Below are 19,807 nucleotides of genomic sequence, written 5' to 3'. Positions count from 1 at the left end.
CTATTGTACAACATGGTGACTATAGCTAATAATGTATTAGATACATGCAAATTGCTAAAAGAGTAGATTTTAAGGTCTACTACAGATAAATAAATATATAAGGCAATACATATGTTAATTAGTTTGACTTAGCCAGTCCACAATGTGTACATGTTTCAAAATATCATGTTGTACACCATAAATATACAAAATTTTTGTCAATTAAAGAAATTATATATTTATTTATTTATTTATTTATTTATTTTAATGACCCAGCCTGGCCTCTCTTTGAGTCACAGGGTAAAGTCAAGCATAACTAAGGTTAGAAGACAAGCCAAGGGCTTGTAAATGGAGATAATCTTAGGCTTGGATTCTCCAAAAACACAAGGAAAGATAATCCAAGCTCTTAATCAATTAAATACTTTTAATCCCTAGGGGTAAGACTCAAAATCAAAGATTACAGGCCAAGGAGTAAGATCCGAAAGTCAGAAACAGTACCTGGAACCCACACTCAGGAATACCACTGCATGTGTATGGACACATATTGTGCGTTGACAGTCACTATTAGACACTTCAGAAAAGGACATCCCAAAAGCCCAAAGCAAGAGACCAAATACCACCCTTGGAAGCCAGCATCCAAATGAAAGGCCTCTCCAGGGTGGGGTGAACAGTACAGAACAGTTCTTTAGGAGTGAGACTAACCTGGCACAGACCGACCTGCTTACTTTGGCCATTGTGCACACTCTTTGGCTCATTGTGACACCATCTGGTAGGCAGATCATAAAACTACTGTGGGGTGGGCTGGAGGTGGAAGAGACAGCTTTCTGCACGCTCGGTACAAGAAATCTCACACAGCAGCTAGGTGTGGTCTGCACAAACTGGTTCTCAGAGGCCAAATCCTTACCTCCTTTGTCTATTCAAAAGAGTTAGGAAAAAGACTGCTTTCTCTGCTGATCTCAATAGCAAAGGGGTGAAAGCACTGCCTTGGCAAAGCCAAAATTGCAGTCACTTTCTGATTGTCCGTGTTAATGGAAAGAAGCAGGCAGCCAGCCAGATAATTGAAAACATGCAGATCTTTCCTGTTTAACTTTGAAATGAATTATATGATTGTTTTACAGAACAAGTTACAGGTTTTGCTTCCTCATTGAGGCCACTGTTAAAGTCAGTTGGTATTTTCCAAGCCCACAACTGGGCAATGTTACTGTGTGATTAATAACTGAGAGTCCGCTAATGGGCACTCGGCCCTATAGAGCATCACAGGTGAGCATGCTGGGGAAGTGATCATAAAGGTGACCCCTGTGAGTTCAGTCCTCTGGCCAGAATGCATGAGAATCAGACAGAGCATGGAGGCAGATGACTCCTGTTAGGAGGACTAGAGTCTACCTCTCTTTGGTCTTATTAAAAGTGGGACATCATTTTTAAATTTAAAATCACTAAGCACATCTAATCAAGACGTTCTCAAGTCTTCTTCTGTTAAAAATCCAGAGCCCATCATCCAAATGGATACTAATAAACAAATACCAGAAGGATAAACCAGAAACCAATAAAAATGATTACCAATAGGGGACTGGAGGGGAAGGAGGGAAACAGTAGGGGTAAAAGTACGACTTTTTTATAGTTTTGACTTTTGCACCATATAAATTCATTACTTCTTCAGAAAAGTATGATGGAAGCCCCAAATGTAAAGCAGTTGGCAGGGGGCCTGCTCTGGTGGAAGGTGGTAGAAAGGGAGTGAGGGGTGCCCAGCTACTCTGGTTCTTCCTCACTCTGGGGCCTTAGTGCCACTTCCTTAGCTCTCTGTACTTGGACACCAATGGCCTGGTTCAACTTTTTGTTTTATACATGGGGGTATGAAGATCCAGGAAACCTGGCTCACTCCCTGGGTCTCTATTTCCATGACTCATTCAGGAAGGGTTAGAAATACTCCCAAGAAGACACAGAACACTCAATCCTTTTGCAAGATTTATTTTTAATTAAAAAATAAAAGTTATCTTAACATATCTGCATTGCAGCTTCAGGGATGGCAACTTAACGAAGCAAGAAAAACAAGGTTTATCAGTTCTTGGGTCACATGACCATCTTGTAATAGGTACAAAGGCACACGTGTCTTCAAACAAACTCGATTCAGAATCATTTCTAATAACTCAGAACTCCCTCCCTCCAACTCTTTTCCCCCACCCACACCCCTCCCAAAACAACCAAAAACGTTAAAGTCTCTTTAAAAACTACAGAAATAAGTGCTGAGTCAGCAAGAAACCTGGGCATTCTGCCCACGCTCCTCTATGTCTCTCTGCTTTGATGACTGGCTGCCCCGAGGCTGGCAGGGAGGGAACAAGGGCACCCTCCATGACACTCCAGGATGGGGCTAGCAACATAGACCCAGACCCCAGCCCTATCCCATACGGGGCAGGCAGCCTCCAAGGTGCTATCTCCCTTACTCAAGGGCATCTGTGGCTAAAGCAGCCTTTCAGGAAGAGAAAGGCCTAAGACAAGCAAGTCTTCATTAAATGCTTGCGATGAAAAGGCCACTGGGAACTGTGGGAGGGAGGGAGACAGGCAGATGAATCTCTTCTCCCCCAGTTAGCCAGGCTGCTGGAAGCTTTTCACTCCCTATTCTCCCTGCCTTCTCTCTTTTCCCTTTTTCCCCCTCTCCCTCCTCCCTTGCAAAAATTTTACTTTAGCTTAATGGTGGGGGCTCCGAAGAGGGTACTGGCAACTCCTGGGGCTGGCCTGGTGGCTCTGCCATCTCTAAGAGGACATCGCATACTTTCGGTTCCCGTGTTTCACAGAGCTCTGCCTGCCCCAGGGAGGACTCCAGGTGCTCCTGGCTCTGGGTCTGGTTGTTCATCTTCTCTTCAGCTTCAATCTCTTCTGATGTGGGGATGGAGTTCTTCTTGGGACGACCTTTGGGTTTTGTGGGTGCTTCCTGTCCACCTTGAAGAACCTATGTGAGGAAAAAAAAGTTATTAAATCTGATAAATAACTTCTTCCCTCCGCTTTCCTGCTCCCCTGTATAAGCTCATAGCATCTAAACCATTTGTTTCCAGCAGCACAATCACAGGGTTTGGCCAAATGTATTCTCAACCCATCACCTCTGGTCTACAAAGACACCTTTGTTCTTTTAAATGCTCAATGCACTTTTGGTCAGTATCACATATTTTGGCATTTAATAAAATGATCATAAACATACAAAACTCAATTTCAACAATAGGGAAAGAAATGAAGGTTAAAATGTTAATGAGAAACTGTCAGGTTGGTAAGTTTAAAAGACAACAATATTTGTAGCAAGCAGGAAAATAAACTCACACTTGTCTGCAAGTGTGACTGGTACAAAGTTTCTAAGACAATCTGAGAACCAAAATCAAAAGCCTTAACATGTGCATACCTTTCTGACTTGGAACTCAGGCTAAATTCTAAGAAGCCGTTCAAGACTGAGACAAAGATTGATCTGCAAAAATACTCACCACAATAAGGGGTTATAACAGCAAAAGTTGGAGGTGGCAGAGGGGTGGGATAGCAAATATCCTAAAAGATGCAACCATGTAATTGAGTAGATAATTACAGTATATCCCAAAGAGAGAATACTTGACAACCATTACAATTATTATATAGGAGAATGTTTAATGACATGGGAAATACTGTTAATATATGTCTGTGAAAAACAGATTATTAGCATAATCCAGGTTGTCTAACTATGCACCACCTTGTTTACAGTGTCAGGATCAAGAACAATTTTTAGTCTTCTTAATGTTTTTTCTGTATTTTCTAAATTTTAAACAATGATCATATATAAGTATTTCTGTAACCAGAAAAACTATGTCATAAAACATATTGCCTTGGCCAGGTGCAGGGGCTCAGCCCTGTAATCCCAGCACTTTGGGAGGCCAAGGTGACAGGATTGCTTGAGCCCAGGAGTTGGAGACCAGGCTGTGTAACATAGCGAGACCTCATCTCTACAAAAAAAAAAAAAAAAAAAACAGAAAAGAAAAGAAAAGAAAGGAAAAATTAGCCGGTCATGGTGGCATAAGCCTGTAGTCCCAGCTACGCGGGAGGCTAAGGCAGAAGGATCACCTGAGCCCAGGAGGTTGAGTCAGTGGTGAGTCATGATAATGCCACTGCACTCCAGCCTGGGTGACAGAGTAAGACTTCAAGACAAAAACAAAACTTACAGGTTTGTATTGCCCAAAGAAGTAGTAGGGCATAGTAGAAAGGGTTCTAGCTTTCAAGGTAGGAAAACTAGGTTAAATTCCAAATCTGCCACTTAGCAGCCTAGGGAAAGTCCTTTAAAGATTGTGAGTCTCAATTTTCTAATCTTTAAAATGGGGATAATACCTTCTCTCACAGGGTGACGGTGAAGGTGACCAACAGATAATGTGTATGAAAGGACCAGAACTGTTCCTGAATGGTAGGTTTCCTCTGCCTAGAATATGCCTCCCACCCTCCTCGCCTGACTGACTTCTCCTGGAAGCCTTCCTTGATCCCTCTGGTCTAAGGTAAATGACCTCCGCTTTCCCCTGCATTCTCCCCATCAGAGTACTTTTGAGGAACAACTGTCCCTGATGCTTACTTGCCTGCCTCTCCCACTCAATCCCTGCATGTAGCTGGCATTTGACAACAGTTACCGAATGAATTAGCCTTTCTCAGTAACGCTTTCCATAGAGCTGCAGAAAGATATAAAGCAAGCAAAATAATTATACCTCAAATGGCCTTTGCCGACTTCAAAGGACTTGTACACTTATGACCCCAATTTGTGATCTATATAAAGTCCCATGAGATTGGCAGGGATAACTCTTAAAATATAACTTTACTCTAAAATGTAACAGACGCCTTCCTCAGTTGACTTGGTATAATCTTCAATTTTCTGGGCAGCTAGTGAGACGTGCTTTGGGAGGACCTGGTTTAGCACAGATAATCAGAGGTAGGAGATATTTTTGTTACCTATATAGCTAACTTAAGCTTATCTTTCCCATTTGCACATAAGCTCCTTGAAGGTCAATCTTGAAATAATCTCTCTCTCTCTCTCTCTCTCTCTCTCTCTCTCTTTCTCCCCTCCCCCCACCCCGAGTCAGGATGTCACTCTGTCACCCAGACTGGAGTGCAGTGGCACAATCATGGCTCACCGCAACCTCCAACTCCTGAGCTCAGGCAATCTTTCCATTTCAGCCTTTTTTTTTTTTTTTTTTTTTTGAGATGATGCCTCACTATATTGGCCAGGTTAGTCTCAAACTTCTGGGCTCAAGTGATCCTCCGACCTTGGCCTCCCAAAGTGCTGGGACTACAGGTGTGAGGCACTGTGCTTAGCCATAAATCCCACCTCTCTTCTTTTCTCCGTGCTCCAAGAATCTAACTTTCAACTAACTTTCTATGCAGTCACTAAACACTGATTATGTCAAGAACATCTGGACCTCCAGGTGACTAATTTTAACAATGAATGTAGTGACACATCAAACTATAAGTTCTTTTTTTAAACAGCTTTGATATATAATTCACATATTATATGATTCACATGTGATATGGTAATTCACATATTACAACATTTTAAGTATAGTCGCAGATTTGTACAACTATCACCAGAGTTGTATCATGCAGAGTTGTACAACTATCACCACAATGCAATTTTAGGACACTGTCATTACCCCAAAAAGAAACTGCATACCCATTAGCAGTCACTCCCATTTTCCCCCAGCTCCCACCCCCTCCACCCTGAGCCCTAGGCAACCATTAATCTGTCTTTTCTCTCTACAGATTTACCTATTCTGGACATTTCATGTAAACAGAATCATTTACTATGTGGACTTTTGTGACTGGCTTCTTTCATTTAGCACAATGTCCTTAAGGTTCATTCATGTTGTAGCATGTGTCGGTAAATAATATTCCATTTGATGGATATACTACATCTTGTTTACTCACTCATTAGCTGATGGACACTTTTGGCTATTGTGACTCACGCTGCTGTGAACATGGGTAGACAAATATCTGCTAGAGTTCCTGCTTTCACTGCTTTTGGGTATAGACCCAGAAATGGAATTACTGGGTCATATGGTAACTCTCTGTTTAACATTTTGAGAACTGTTTTCCAAAGCAGCTGCACTATTTTGCATTCCAACCAACAGTATGTGAGATTTCCAATTCTCCAAATTCTCACCAACACTTGCTGTCTTTCTGATGACAGCCATCCTAGTGGGAGCGAAGCAGCATCTCACTATGGTTTTGATTTGCATTTCCATGATGACTAGTGAAGTTAGCATCTTTTCATGTGCTTATAGCCAGTTGCATCTCTTCTTTGGAGAAACATCTATTCATATCCCTTGCCCATTTTAAAATTTGATTGTCTTTTTATGATGAAGAGTTCTTTAAATATTCTGAATACAGTTCCTTATCAGATATAACCTTAGCAAATATTTTCTCCCTTTCTGTGGATTGTCTTTTTTTTTTTTTTTTTTGAGTTGGAGTCTCACTCTGTCGCCCAGACTGGAGTGTAATGGCTGCTCCCGGCCACTGCAGCCTCGACCTGCTGGGCTCCAGCAATCCTTCCGCCTCAGCCTTCCAAGTAGCTGGAACTACAGGCGCGCGCTACCACGCCTGACTAAATTTTGATTTATGTAGAGATGAGGTCTCGCCAAGTTGCCCAGACGGGTCTCGAACCCGCAGGCTCAGGCAATCCACTCACCTTAGCCTCCCAAGGTGCGGGATTACAGGCTGAGCCACCGAGCCTGGCTGGATTGTCTTTTTTAATGATGTCCTTCACAGAACAAAAGTTTTAAATTTTTGTGAAGCCCAATTTTTCTTTCGTTGCTTGTGCTTTTGTTGTCATATCTAAGGTTTTGCCTAATCCAGGGTCATGAATATTTACTCCTATATTTTCTTATAAGAGATTTATAGTTTTAGCTCTTATATTTAGGTCTGAGGTTCATTTTGAGTTAATTTCTATGCATGGTGTGGAAAAACAATAAGTTCTTAATAATCACCTCCTTTTAGCTGAAAATCTGCCCAACCATAGTACTTTCCACCCGACCAGCTAGCACATGGATGTGAAGGGGACATTTAATGAGCTAGAGTTGCTGACAGAAACCACCTCTGGGGAGAAGACGTCCCTGTATTCCTTTTCACGTAAGTCATTATCTGATTTTGATTTCAGTCTGAGCGCAGGCTTTTGAAAGCACTTAATTGTGCCAAGATGGAATTTACATGTTGAAAGCAGCTCTACTCGGTATGAAAGAGGTTATACAAAAGTTGCCCCATGTAGTAATCAAGCTAGAAAAGGGCAGGTCTAAGGAAGCCACCTAATTGGCAAAAGAAAGTCCAGCCCAGCAATTAGAGACACCACCCACACAGCTTGGATAGACCCCACCTGGCTGTTTTCCTACAGCATGAAAAAAAAAAATCAAAACAATTAGACCATTTTCTAAATGGAATAAAACATTCCAGTGCAAGCAATAATTAGGAGATAACTACCCTCTCGGCTGCTTTCTGCACTCGACCTCTGGCCCCCTGCCTTCCAGCACACCTGAGACACGCAATTATCTCAAAACCACCATCCACCAGGAGCTGCCCATTCACATGCACCCTGTGGCCCTCCTCCCTGGAGCCCTCCTTCCCAATTATTCCTAAAGCCAAGTTAGTCCCCTTGGTCCAGAGAAGCCAGACCGCCCGCTGTACGAGAGGTCACATACCTCTCTGCTACTTGGAAGAATACCTAGCACACCATCATTTTTATTAGCCATGTCTGCCGAAAGCCCTCCTCCAAACTCTAAAATGAAGTATTCAGATGCTCTATTGCTGAGGATGTCAAGATTAGGCCTTCTGCTTCCTTCCTGAGGAGCTTGGGTGGGATACAGGGGTTGTCAGTACAGGGAGGAACCTTCTCCTGCTCTCACTTTTCAGACAGGAAACTGAGCTGACATAAAGAATCTGTCAGGGTCAAGAGCAAGGCAAGGGCATAGCTGGGATTGGGACACAAAACCCCTGACCATTCAGATCTAACACTCTTAGCAGTATGTTATTCAGCATAATGTGCAAGGGATACGTAAAATGTGCCACTGTTCTGTGTCTGGTAGTTATTTGTAGCTACCCAGCCTCCCAGCAGACTCCAGGACTGTTTCTATGAAGCTCAGAAACAAGTCTGGATTCTCCAGCATTAATCTCCTCCCAAAACACTGTTGCTCACATGAGCTGACTTTCTCGGCCTGAAGATGGGATGTTCCACAATACCACAAAGAGGGCCCCAAATGCTAAGACACTGATGGGAGATGGCTGGTGAGTGGGGGATGAGAAAGGACAAATACCCAGGACTTCTCAGAGTCTGAGAAACTTGGAGAATTCACTTTTGGTTGATCTATCCTGGCCTTACAAGTTCGAATCTTCTGAAGACATGGATTTTGTGGACAGGTAAATAATCATAATCATAATAATGGCAGCTAATACCTCTTCCTAAGCATTTTACAGAGATTAGATCAGTTAATACTACAGCCCTAGAAGGTACACGTTAGGCCTTTTACTGGTGAGGAAACAGGCACACAGAGGTTAAGTAACCTGCCCAAGATGATATAGATAGCAACTGGTTACAGTTTCACGGAGTTGTTGACCATCTGGGAAGTTTCAGTAAGAAAGATAATGATGGTGCATGGTGTGGGGTCCACCCACTTCTGTGACTTGGGGAGAAAGGTGGTATCCGTTTGGATCCTCTCATGGAACAGAATTGCATTTTAGAGCTGAAAAAGATCTCAAACTAATGAAGCCCTTTCAGCCTGTGGCAAAACACTGTGGGTCCTACTGGAACTAGAGTCAATAAACATGGAATAGAGGGTGCGTGTCCCATCTAATGTGCAAGATTAAATTTACCCAACCCGCTATAGGTTACTAGCGCTGACCGGTCAGAACTCGTTACAGATGCTATCTTGGTTCTGGCAAGGCTGCCCTTGGCAGCCTTGTGGGTAAGTCAGAGAATCAAGTGCTAATCTTTTTCCAGTTCCAATTAGGTTACTAGCCTTGAGACATCTTTATTACCCAATTATCTTTTTCTTTTCCTCCCCAGTACCTGAAGAGATAGTCTTGAAAGAGTTTTACCGGGAAAATATATGAAGCAATCAGAATCCCAACAATGCCTTGCTGTTCCCAGGGAGTCAGAATTCAGACCCACAACTGAACATGATCCCTCACATTTTAGCTCTCGTCATTTTTAGGTACTTAAGCGCCCCCAAAGACTCTGTCTCTTCCTTCTGCCTGCAATACCCTTTCTTCCCTCACTTGGCACATTTCTATTCAGCCACTAAACCCAATTTATATGGAATCTTCCATGAAGCACTCCCTTCTCTGCACTGATTTGGAACCCTGTAAATCCTCCTGTTGTTGCCCCATCACTCTGAATACTACTACTACTAATAATAATAAGTTTGCAGTATGTCTCCCCCACTTGACTGAGCACCTATGTAGCATTTTTTAAAAGTGAACTGGCTCATATCTTATCTTTGCATCTCATTGTCTGATTAAAGTAAGTGCTCAATAAATTACTGTGAAAGGGAACTAAAAGGTTGGCCCTCTTGTTTCCTAAAGGGACCTGAACTCGGTCGGCCTGCAGAATGTTCTCTGAGGTTAAATCTGCTGAGTTACTTACATTTTGGTTTATATGGCATTGATAACCATCACTCACTGGCCCGCAACCATGCCAGGAGCACAGTGGCTGGTGAAAAACAAGTGATGTCAGAAGCAAAGGCACACGCGTCGTCCCACGGGTACTGGGCGGTGCTGGCAGAGGAGGCTGGCTGTCAATTCCTTAATCATCTGACTCATGAAAAGATTGCTGATAACCAATTTAAACAATGCCTCTGCTACTCAGGAGACATTGATTTCGATGCCGATGATTGACGAGGAAGGAGGTGGGTGGTGGATCTCGCACAGAAAGCAATGAAGGGACTTGCCCAGAATCAGCCAGGGAGGGGCAGGCCTGGGAACATGGCCCAATGCTTCTCACTCCCAAATCTGCTTCTTTTAGAGACCAGTCCCCGAAAAGTTTCATGTGGGTCTTAGGGTTTTTGAAATGACTGTTTAACTGAATCCATTCATCCTTCTGTTTCAACTGCAACCTTCTCCACTACTCTGAATTCTGATAGGCTTATAAATCCATAATAAACAACCGGCACTTAATGGTAATATGCTCCCTAGTTGCTTCCTGGGTCTTGTTTGTCTGGCGAGATCATAGAAGAAGCCAGGGGTTATATTTTATTTCATTATTTCCTGTAGTACCTAGGACAAGGCATGGTTCACAAGAGACACCAATACACACTTGTTGATTCATACAATATACAGTATATGTGTTTGAACATGCAACTGACATCTCTGTCTCACTTTGTGAGCACTTCACAAGCCAAATCACTTCCATTTGGAAGCCCTTTCCTTTCAGGGTCAGGTCTCCCCAGAGAAAATTATGAGACTTCCCCAGGAATTACTCTTTAGGATATAATAATTGCTGCTTGATGACGTTTCCCCCTAATTTTCCTATTGGTATTCATTTGTAATTTATTTGTTTTGTTTTTTATTCTCATTGCTTGCAAACAATAGCAAGAAACAGCAAAAATTAAAGGTTTAAAAAATTACTGGACAAAACCACAAAATTGAGAAAATATCTATCTATTCACTTATTTTTTTTCCCTGAAAACTGGGGTAGGGGGATACCTTAGTTATTTGACTATTGTGAACAACATCATATTCTAGCCCTTGAAATACCAGGAAGTATGGCTTGTAGCCAGATGAGTTAGCAAGTTAGAATGTCATCAGGAAGGCATGGAACGCCTGATCCATTCAAGAGGAGAAAGAGCCAGTAAAATTCAATGAGGTTGTGACAGACCCATGTCAGATAATATGGTGGCACCTGATCTCTAGAGAACAGAGCAGGGCTTCTTCCCACATCACCACCCCTCCTTTTTTTTCTGGGCTCTGACCTTGTCTCTGTGGTTTACAAATCTGAGAAATGAAACACTCAACTACTTTGGAAAAATCAGACTTAACAGGGCTTTAAAAATTTTAACAAAAGGATAAATGATAATGAAACCGAGCTCCTCAAAATGTGAGGATATTTATTCTAATAATCACACTTAAAAATCAAAGATGGAAATATTAGCTAGGCACTAGAGCAGTATTACAGAGGGCCTAGAGTTCTGCATTTAACCTGTTACCCAGGTGACTCTGATGCCCACCAAAGTTTGAGGATCCCTGTGTTAGAGCATAAACAGCTAAAAGAACAGATGTGTCCTCTAAGTCATTATAAACAAAGAGTACTGACTTCTATTCTTGGCTTTTGGTGGGAGGGGGAAGGAAGTTCTTTGAAAAGGGTAGCAGGTGGGGTTAAAGCTAGCAACTAGGAAGCCTATAGGCTTTCTTTTGCTTTGATTTCTAAGGAAACTGTGAAAAAGAATATCCCTTTGGTTAGGAAATCCAGGTCAAGAGGAACAGCTCAGCCTGTGGTTCAAACAGCCCCCCTCTAGCCAGCACCACAGAAGACCTTCCCATCCCTGCAGCTCCAGCTGCCACATAGTCCTGCCTGCCTCCCAATAGCCCGAGAGTGAGAATTCTTTTCATCAGGATGGGCATGTGGTTAGACTCACTCCTTTCTTACCATTTTCTTCCATTTCATCCTGCGATTCTGATACCAAGTCTTCACCTGCAGCTGAGTGAGTCCCAGAGACTGTGCCAAATCCAACCTGGAAGGCACAAGATACAAAGGAAGGATCAGGAAGGTGAGGAGGAGCTGGAGAGATTCGGTCCTGATGACTGGCTCCAGCACTCACTACCGAAGCTCAGAAGAGACTTCCCCCATTAAACAAGTTCTTCCGCAAAGGGCTTGTCTTTCCTCCCAAGAATCCTAGGGAGGAAACTTTGGAAAATTAAGAAACACATGTCCCCCGATGCTCAAAGACACCTGGGCCAATCCCCATCCTGGAAACATTCACTGTCTGTCATGGGCCTGAAGGATGTCTGAGCCTTCATTACACAGTCATTTTCCTGATCTGACAGTCTTCACTCTGATCCTCTATGAAATGAAGACTCTGACTCAAAGCCCAAACTGGAAACAAAAAGTAAAGCCATATGTCCCTTATGGGAATCTCACTCATCACTGTAGATCCAGTTCCAGTCCCACCTCCTGCAGGTGAGCCTCCCAACTCCCACAGTTCATCTCCTCTGCACCCTCCCACAGGCCAGCATTCACCCAGATGGTCCCACATTCTCGACTGTCCTCTAGTCACTTCGAATGTGTTATTTCTGCCTCCCTATCTCAACAGCAAGAGTGACGTATGTCTTCCACTTCTTTTATATCCAGGAAAGTCCCTATCACATTGCTAAATCCAGAACCAGGGCTCAAAAATACTTTCTCATAGATTGATTCATTCGTTATAGCTGCTCAAAATTGGTACAACGATCGAAATGTTATAAATGATTAAATGTTGCAAAATTCCAAAAGAAACATTAAATCAATAGCCCCCCTCCTTCTTTCCATTCTATTGCTAACTATGGTTCTACATTTCTCTGTAGTCTTCTGAAAAGTCCTGAAAGTCAAAGCCATTCCTGGAGCTAATTTCAACAATGCAGCAACCATTTCCTGAGCACCACAGCATCTCAGGCTACTTGCTAAGCCCCTGACATGGGCTATCTTATCTACTCCTTTCACAACACTGTGACATAGGTATAATTATTTCCATTTTACAGATAAAAGATTCAAGAATTGGAGCATTAGAATTTCTTAGCAACTATGGCCAAATCTTGCCTGCTGTTTGGTTTTGTAAATAAAGTTTTATTGAAACACAGCCACATTCATCTGTTTACATATTGTCCACAGCTGCCTCTGTGCCACAACATTAGAGTTAAGTAGTTGTGACAGACCATATAGCCCACAAAACCTAAAATATTTATTCTCTGGTCCTATCCTGAAAACCTTTGCTGATCCCTAGTAGATAACTCTAGAGTAAGAGGTGGGGTCAGGATTTAAATCCACTTATATATGACCTGTATGCTACCTCCAGTATTGGGGTCATCCCCATCCACAATATATCTGACAAAAGGAAATGTAGGATGCTACATCCTAGGGAGTAGCAAATAACCCAAGTAGAGCCAATGGAATAAGAAAGGGAAGTCTGAGCTCAGTCCTCAAGACTATAACTGTTGACCTAAATGGATAAGAACCCTAGGTCTGCCTAAGCACCAACTGGAGGGCCACCTCTTAATGAAATACTAACTCCAACCCTGCTCAATGAAGCAGTGTGAACTTCTAACACCGCAACTTGGGATGGCCACCTTTGACAGAGCTTGGGCAGTTTTCCCCACTTTTTAAAGGTCCCCAGGTTTCTGATGATTGCCATTTGTGGATCTAAGGCCCACAATCTCACACAAGCCTATGCAGTCACAAGTTTGAGCCACAGAGCATCTCAGATGTGAGTTCTCATCTGTAGTTCTCTCCACTTGAAGAGAAGTAACCATTAGGAAGACCCGGTACCAGCTCTGAAGGCTCCAGGTGCTAACCCCTCCCACTCCCAGGTGCAGGTGCCCACTCCCGTGCTTTGACCAAAGTGCACAACTTAAATTCCTAACAATAAGCAGAGTCTTCCTTTGAGGGACTTCAGAACCTGCCTTAAATCTGCATTTGCATATATCTCATCATCCCTGAAGAAGGGCTACTGGAAGCTGGCAGTTTTAATGAAAGTGATTAACAGGTTAAAACATAAATTCCCAGCACCAACTGTACTTGGCTCCTTCCACTAACAAAGCACTGCTTCCCAAGCAGTCATTCATTGAGAACCAAGAACCCAGGGGGCTGCTGCACAGACTTCTGGCCTCCCAGGCCTCCCTGAAGACAAGGCCTCTGTGGGCTCTGCAGTGCCTTCCCAAGCCCAGTTCACCTGAGGCCATCAGGTGCGTTAGTCAGTGGAAGGTTCAGTTCACAGCTCTGCTACTGCATTAGCAAATGGTGTTAGCTCATTTGGGAAAAATGCAGCGCTGACTCACTCTGGCTACAGAAACATGCTTCACTGTCATCAGCTTTCTCTCATTACCTGCCACCGTTACAAATTCTCACTTCCCTGCATATTCGCTTAAATGGGGTCACCTAGGAAACTGGAGAAACAAACACAGAGGAGGAGGGTGTAAGCTGTGGGAGGAGGGAGTGCTCATGGCTCTGGTCACGTAGGGAGGCAAGGAACATCTGAGAGGGCGGGTTAGGCGGCAGCTTCAATGCCAGCCAGATGGTGTCCTCCGCAGGCAAGTGAATCAATCCTGTGTAGGTCACCTGAGAGATGCCTGGACTGGTATCAGGAAGCCCCAGGAGGTTTCTTAAGAACTAACATTCCTATAAAAAAATTCTCTAGCTTCTGAAAAATAAGGCTCAAATTGTATCCATGTGTGCTGAAGCCCTTTCGACACTCTACCCCACAACGCATAAGAAACGGTGCCCACTCCACCTAGTTGCCAAGTACATGAAGCTCCCAAGTATGTGACACAGGCATCAGAACAACACTTAAATGTCTGCAGATGCCATCTTTGAGTACCCAGTTCACAGACCTGTCTCCACCGCCTGTCTAAAAGCACCCCAAATGCACAGGTCCAAACCAGAACTCACTTTCTCCACCAGACCCATTCTGTCCTCTGCCTTCCAACTTCAGTTCATGGTAACCCTATTTACCTGAGGACCAGTCAGAAGCCACAGAATTCTCAACTCTCTTCTCTACCCACGCCCCCAGCCCAGTGTCAATTCTGCCAGTTCTATTTTCAAAATTGTTGTCCCATCTATTCTCACCTCTCCATTCCCACTGCCACCATGTTAATTCAGGGGTTTGGTAGGCTATCCCTGGATTCTCCCCTAACTGGTTTTCCTGTCCCATCTCTTGCCTCTCTAATTCACCATTTATGGGGTCACCATAGAGACAGTTCTAAAATCTAAGTCTGCTCATGTCACTTCCAGGACACGAGGTCCTTCCCACCTTTCAACTCATCTTCACCATGTCCCATTCACACCTGAAGAAGCCCCAGTCACTTGTAGTTCCCTCTACATGCCCAGTGAGACTGCTTCTGTGCCTTGCCAGTGCCATTGCCTCAATGTGGGATGCGCTGTTCCTCCTGGAATCAAAGCTCTTCTTAAATGTCACCTCCTCTGAGAAGCCCTCTATAACCTCCTCTGATGCAGTCAGTCATATCTTGTGTTCCTGCCAGTGCTCAGCACCATGCAGGCACCAGCACCCAGTTCACTGCGTCATAATTATTACAGTCATTCCTTCCTCATGATCTCCTCCCTCTACTACTTTCTGGACCTGTAATCCTGGCCACAGTGCCCAGCACCCAGAAGACACGCTGCAAACAGTTGATGGTACCTGGTTAATTGAATTAGGAGCCAAATTCCCTTTGAGTCAGTGATTTGCAGATTCCTCTCTCACTTAAATTTGGATCAAAGAGCTACTAAAGAGCTTAAGAGATTCATTTGAGTTTTCTTCCCCTTCTCTTTGATAGGATTGAGTCAACCCTGGTATGGACAAGGCAATAGGCAAAAGAAAAGAAAAAGGACCAGGAAATCTCCCCAGTAAATAGGATCATACATTAGCTCAGCCATCTCCAGAGTGAATTTGAAGGAACAAGATCAGGCATACACTCTTGCATATTTTGCAGGCAAGATAGCAAATTAAAGGAAGGTATTAAAACCTCAAAGGAAAGCAAGGGTCATGGCCTCCCTCACCTGGATCTCAAAGGGGCTTAAGGAAAGGGCTCTTATCCAGGTTCTCCTGGGCTTCAGTCAAGTGGTTCTGACTTGATATTCATAAAATTCATTAACACGTCTAACCTCCTCAACCGGATCAATCCAGCCCTTTCCAAGCAAGAACCAGGCCAGTAAACTGAATCATCTGGGAGTTAGGAGGCTAGGGAGAAGATCATGGATCCCAATTTCAGATCTAGATCGACTGCTAAGTGTGAGTGGCTTTAAAAATCAAGCCCGTTTCCCAGCTCCACCGGACCTCCGCTGCATCTGATCCTAAGTGTGAATGGCTTTAAAAACCAAGCCTGCTTCCCTGCTCAACTGGACCCTGTTGTACCGAAATGCTTAACATATGGAGACAGAGTAAAGAGTAAAGTTCAGTCACAGACAGGCGCTAGGGCTGTGTGACAGATTCACGTGGACTGGATTCTGTTAAGCCAAGGCTGAATAACTTGAGCCAAGGAGTAGATTCCTGCCACAGTGTTGCACCTCACTGAAACAGTCCTCTCTAGCTCCAGGGCCCACACTAAGGGCAAAAGGAGTCTTCCCTTCAGAAAGGCCCTAACTGCAGAGAGTCCCCTCCCCGTGTCCTTACCTGTCTGGGGTGGACAAGTACTTCTGCTTCTGGAATTTCTTCTCCAGGCCCATGAGCTGCAGCTCTGTGAAGATGGTGCGACTCCGGCGAGGTTTTTTCTGCCGGGGCGTGGGCTGCTCTGTCTCCGACTCACTGCTGGCTAGAGTCTCACCACCCGGGGCCTCAGCAGAAACAGCCTCAGTGACCGGGTGGCAGGACAAGGCCTGGGCAATTCCCGGGCTGGCAGGGACCAGGTGGGAGATGACCGTGGGCTGCCGGGTAATCACCGAGAGGAGAGGATAGGCCCGAAGGGAAGGGGAGCCTGCAAGATAAACAGGGGGCAGGTCAGCACAGGGAGTAGGGGGGGAAGGAGGACAGGAGCCCACAGAGGCCTCGTTTCTGAGACCTGTCTGGCTAGCAGGTCCTCCTGCTCATAAGGAGGTACAAATGGAGTAAGGAAAGGGAAAAGCAACTTGAGACCTTCAACTGCAGGACGACAAGGCAACATGGAGATTTGCTCAACTTGGTGTGTGAGGATGTTCAAGCCCCCACAGCTAAGAAGAGTTTCCTGTAAGTCCTCTGGCTTTCAGTGAATCTTCCCCTCTCTCCCTTCTGAATCCCTAAATTCTTGGTCAACGAGGCCAAGAAGATGAAAAGAAGTAGTCAGAAAAAGCTAGAAACACATATTTGAGAAATCTAAAATAGATTTGTAATATGCAAACTTCCTGAGAACCACCTGTGGTCTTTATAAAAAGACACGTTTAGTAACTATGAATTCCTCCTAAGAAATCTATGTACCTTGCATCATAGCATTTTTCAGAGCTGGCAGGATGCTTCAGAATTATTTAATTCAACTCCCTTCTTTCAGAGATGCATGAATAGTTAGTGGAAAGGTTAAGTGGATTGCCTAAGATCACATAGCTAGGGAAAAGCAAATTCATGAGTCAAACCAAGTTCTGGCTTGAAGTCCAGTGCTTTTATCACCACATCATGAATCACATTCATATCTCCTTTATAAAAGGGGGACAGATAGGTTTTGATTCCAATGGAAACTCAGATTGGTTATGACAGGCACCTACAGCACTGTGTTAAGGAGGATTCTCAGGCTGGGTCGGAGTGTGGTTGAGGAGAGAACGCTGAGGCTGATTAACAATGTCTGCTGGCTGGATGCCTGTAATCCTAGCACTTTGGGAGGCCACAGGCAGGAAGATCTCTTGAGCCCAGGAGTTTGAGACCAGCTTGGGCAACATAGCAAGACTCTATCTCTATTTATCAAACAAACAAACAAAAACAATGCCTGTCATGGCATAGGGGAAGCTGGGTATAGTGACATATATGTCAGTCATATCCCCTCTTGCTCTATGAATTTCAAAGGTACTTTTCTGTCCAACAACCTGTTAAATGTTTTAAGTTCAAGTAAAGAGCTTTTTCCTTTCATTATTCAGTAGCATCGTTACCTATGTAAATCTTTTTATCTCTCAGTGAGTAAGAGTAGCTGAATTAAACCTAAGAGTAGTTCTGAGTTAAACCTAACATCACAGAAGCACCCAGATACCACTTGTGGTCTCTTTCTCTGGGTTGGTATTTCCCTTCTTACTCCTTCCCATGCCTCTGTTTTGGACCATAGTCATAGTTATTAAAACAAATAATTTCTCTTGTTCTTTGAGTATACTTTCAGTAAGACCTAACAGAAACCACAAAGTTATTAAATAATGATAAATCACCAAGTGCTACAACTCCACTGACTCTACAGCCAATTCTAACACTTGAAGTTTTGTGCTATGGATTCTTTTTGGGGAAAAAAAATCACCTGGAAATGAAATTTTATAACAAGAAAATTAGGGTACCTGAACTTGTGGTTTGGATCGCCCAACACACATCATGAAATAATACTTCTTGAAAAAGAATCTGAAAGTTTCTTAAACAGGCATGAGATATTTCTCATCTCAAGTCACTTTACTCCTTTAATTCTGCCTTTTCTTTCAAAAGAGACTATCTTTCTTTAGCAGGCTAATTCATAATCTAGAAACCCAGGATCTTACCAGTATAGGAAATGACTAATTACCCACATGTAAGTAAGGCTTTTTATCATCTTTTTCTTTTGTAAGAGAGTTAAATATTTTTTGGCCTAATACTGAATACTATTTTGAAAGGGTGGCAATGTCTAATGTTGGTAAGGATATGGGGAGAAAGGCACTCATATCGTGTTGGATAGAGTGTAAAACAATATAATCTCTTAAAAGGCTAAACTAAGCAGCTAAGCAGTATCCACCACGTTACTGACAGACAATGCCACAATTTGAGGCCTATGTGTACAAAGATTTATGTACAAGCATATCCACTGCAGACATGTTTATAACAGTGAATGAGGGAAATAACCCACATAACTCTGAGTAGGAAAATGATTAAATAAATTGTGGCACATCTATAGTATGAACTACAATGTAACCTTTAAAAAGAACTGTCTATATAAACCGATATAGACAGATAGATGAATAAACTATATTGAACCTGATCTGAGAATATATATAAAATATATTATTAAGAAAGAAAAGTATGCTATAAAATAGTTTGCATTATCATAAAAATCTGTGTGTTGTCTGCACTTATAAATGCATTTTTTTTTAAAGTCCAGAAAACTAGTTACCAAACTAGTACAGTGATAAATTCTGGGAAAGCAGCGGGAGTGAAACAGAGTGGAAAGGATCTATATGTACTCCTCTAATCCCATATTCAATCCTTCCATAAATATCATGGAGCATCAACCATGGACTACACTATGCTCTGGAACCTGCAGATAAAGCAATGAGTACTATAAAGTCCCACCCTCATGAAGTTTGCATTTCAGCAGGGAAAGCAGAGAGCAAACAAATAGATATGTTATGTAATACCAGGGAGTGAAAAATTCTACAAAGAAAAATATAAAGCAGAGTGAAGATGAGGCGGGAAGGCAGGAAGGCAGGTATCTGAGACTCGGAGTCGACGGAGGCAGCTATGGGGAGGTGACCTCTCGGCAGCTAAATGCCCTCATGTGAAGTCAGCCTTGAGAAGGCCCAGGATGAGAACCTGGTGAGAGAGGGAGAGGGAGAGAGATATTCCAGGTGATGATGCCTGGGTTTTTACTAAGATGAGTAAGATTGGGCAAAGAGTATGACTGGGCGAGAAAACCAAGATTGTCATGCTAGATGTCAAGTTGCTGTTAGACATCTTGCACGTGTGAGGAAGCAGTTGGATAAACCAGTCTGGAGATTAGGGAATATATGGGGTTGGAGACACAACTTTGACTCATGGGAGTATATGTGGCATTTCAGGCCATGGTATTGCATGAGATCACCAAGACAGTGAGTGGAATAAAAAAAACAATGAAATCCAAGGATTGAGCCCTGGGGAACGTCAACATCTGAGGTCATTAAAGAGAAAGAAGAACCACCCAAAGAGACTGGGGAGAAAACATAGAATCAGTAGAAAAACCAGTATCTCATAGTATCCCAATACCTAGATGATATTTCTGAATTATTTGCATTTTG

At 43.2% G+C, this 19,807-nt stretch overlaps 1 protein-coding gene across 1 annotated transcript in view; it reads right to left on the bottom strand.

Annotated features, from left to right (window-relative positions):
• Positions 1–2,025: 2,025 nt before the first annotated feature.
• The window catches only part of BARX2 (BARX homeobox 2), a 71,176-nt gene continuing 53,394 nt past the window's right edge, over positions 2,026–19,807 (bottom strand). The window contains exons 2-4 of the mRNA XM_008062667.2: positions 16,302–16,602; positions 11,591–11,675; positions 2,026–2,923 (exon numbers count right to left, since the gene is read on the bottom strand). Coding sequence (XP_008060858.1) covers positions 2,657–2,923; positions 11,591–11,675; positions 16,302–16,602 — 653 coding nt within the window. The 3' untranslated portion in view covers positions 2,026–2,656. The remainder of the gene's footprint in view (positions 2,924–11,590; positions 11,676–16,301; positions 16,603–19,807) is intronic.

This window comes from Carlito syrichta, unplaced genomic scaffold, assembly GCF_000164805.1.
Source record: "Carlito syrichta isolate Samal-C Ts95f unplaced genomic scaffold, Tarsius_syrichta-2.0.1 Scaffold305792, whole genome shotgun sequence".
NCBI lineage: Eukaryota > Metazoa > Chordata > Mammalia > Primates > Tarsiidae > Carlito > Carlito syrichta.
This window is presented reverse-complemented; position numbering and strand designations above follow the sequence as displayed.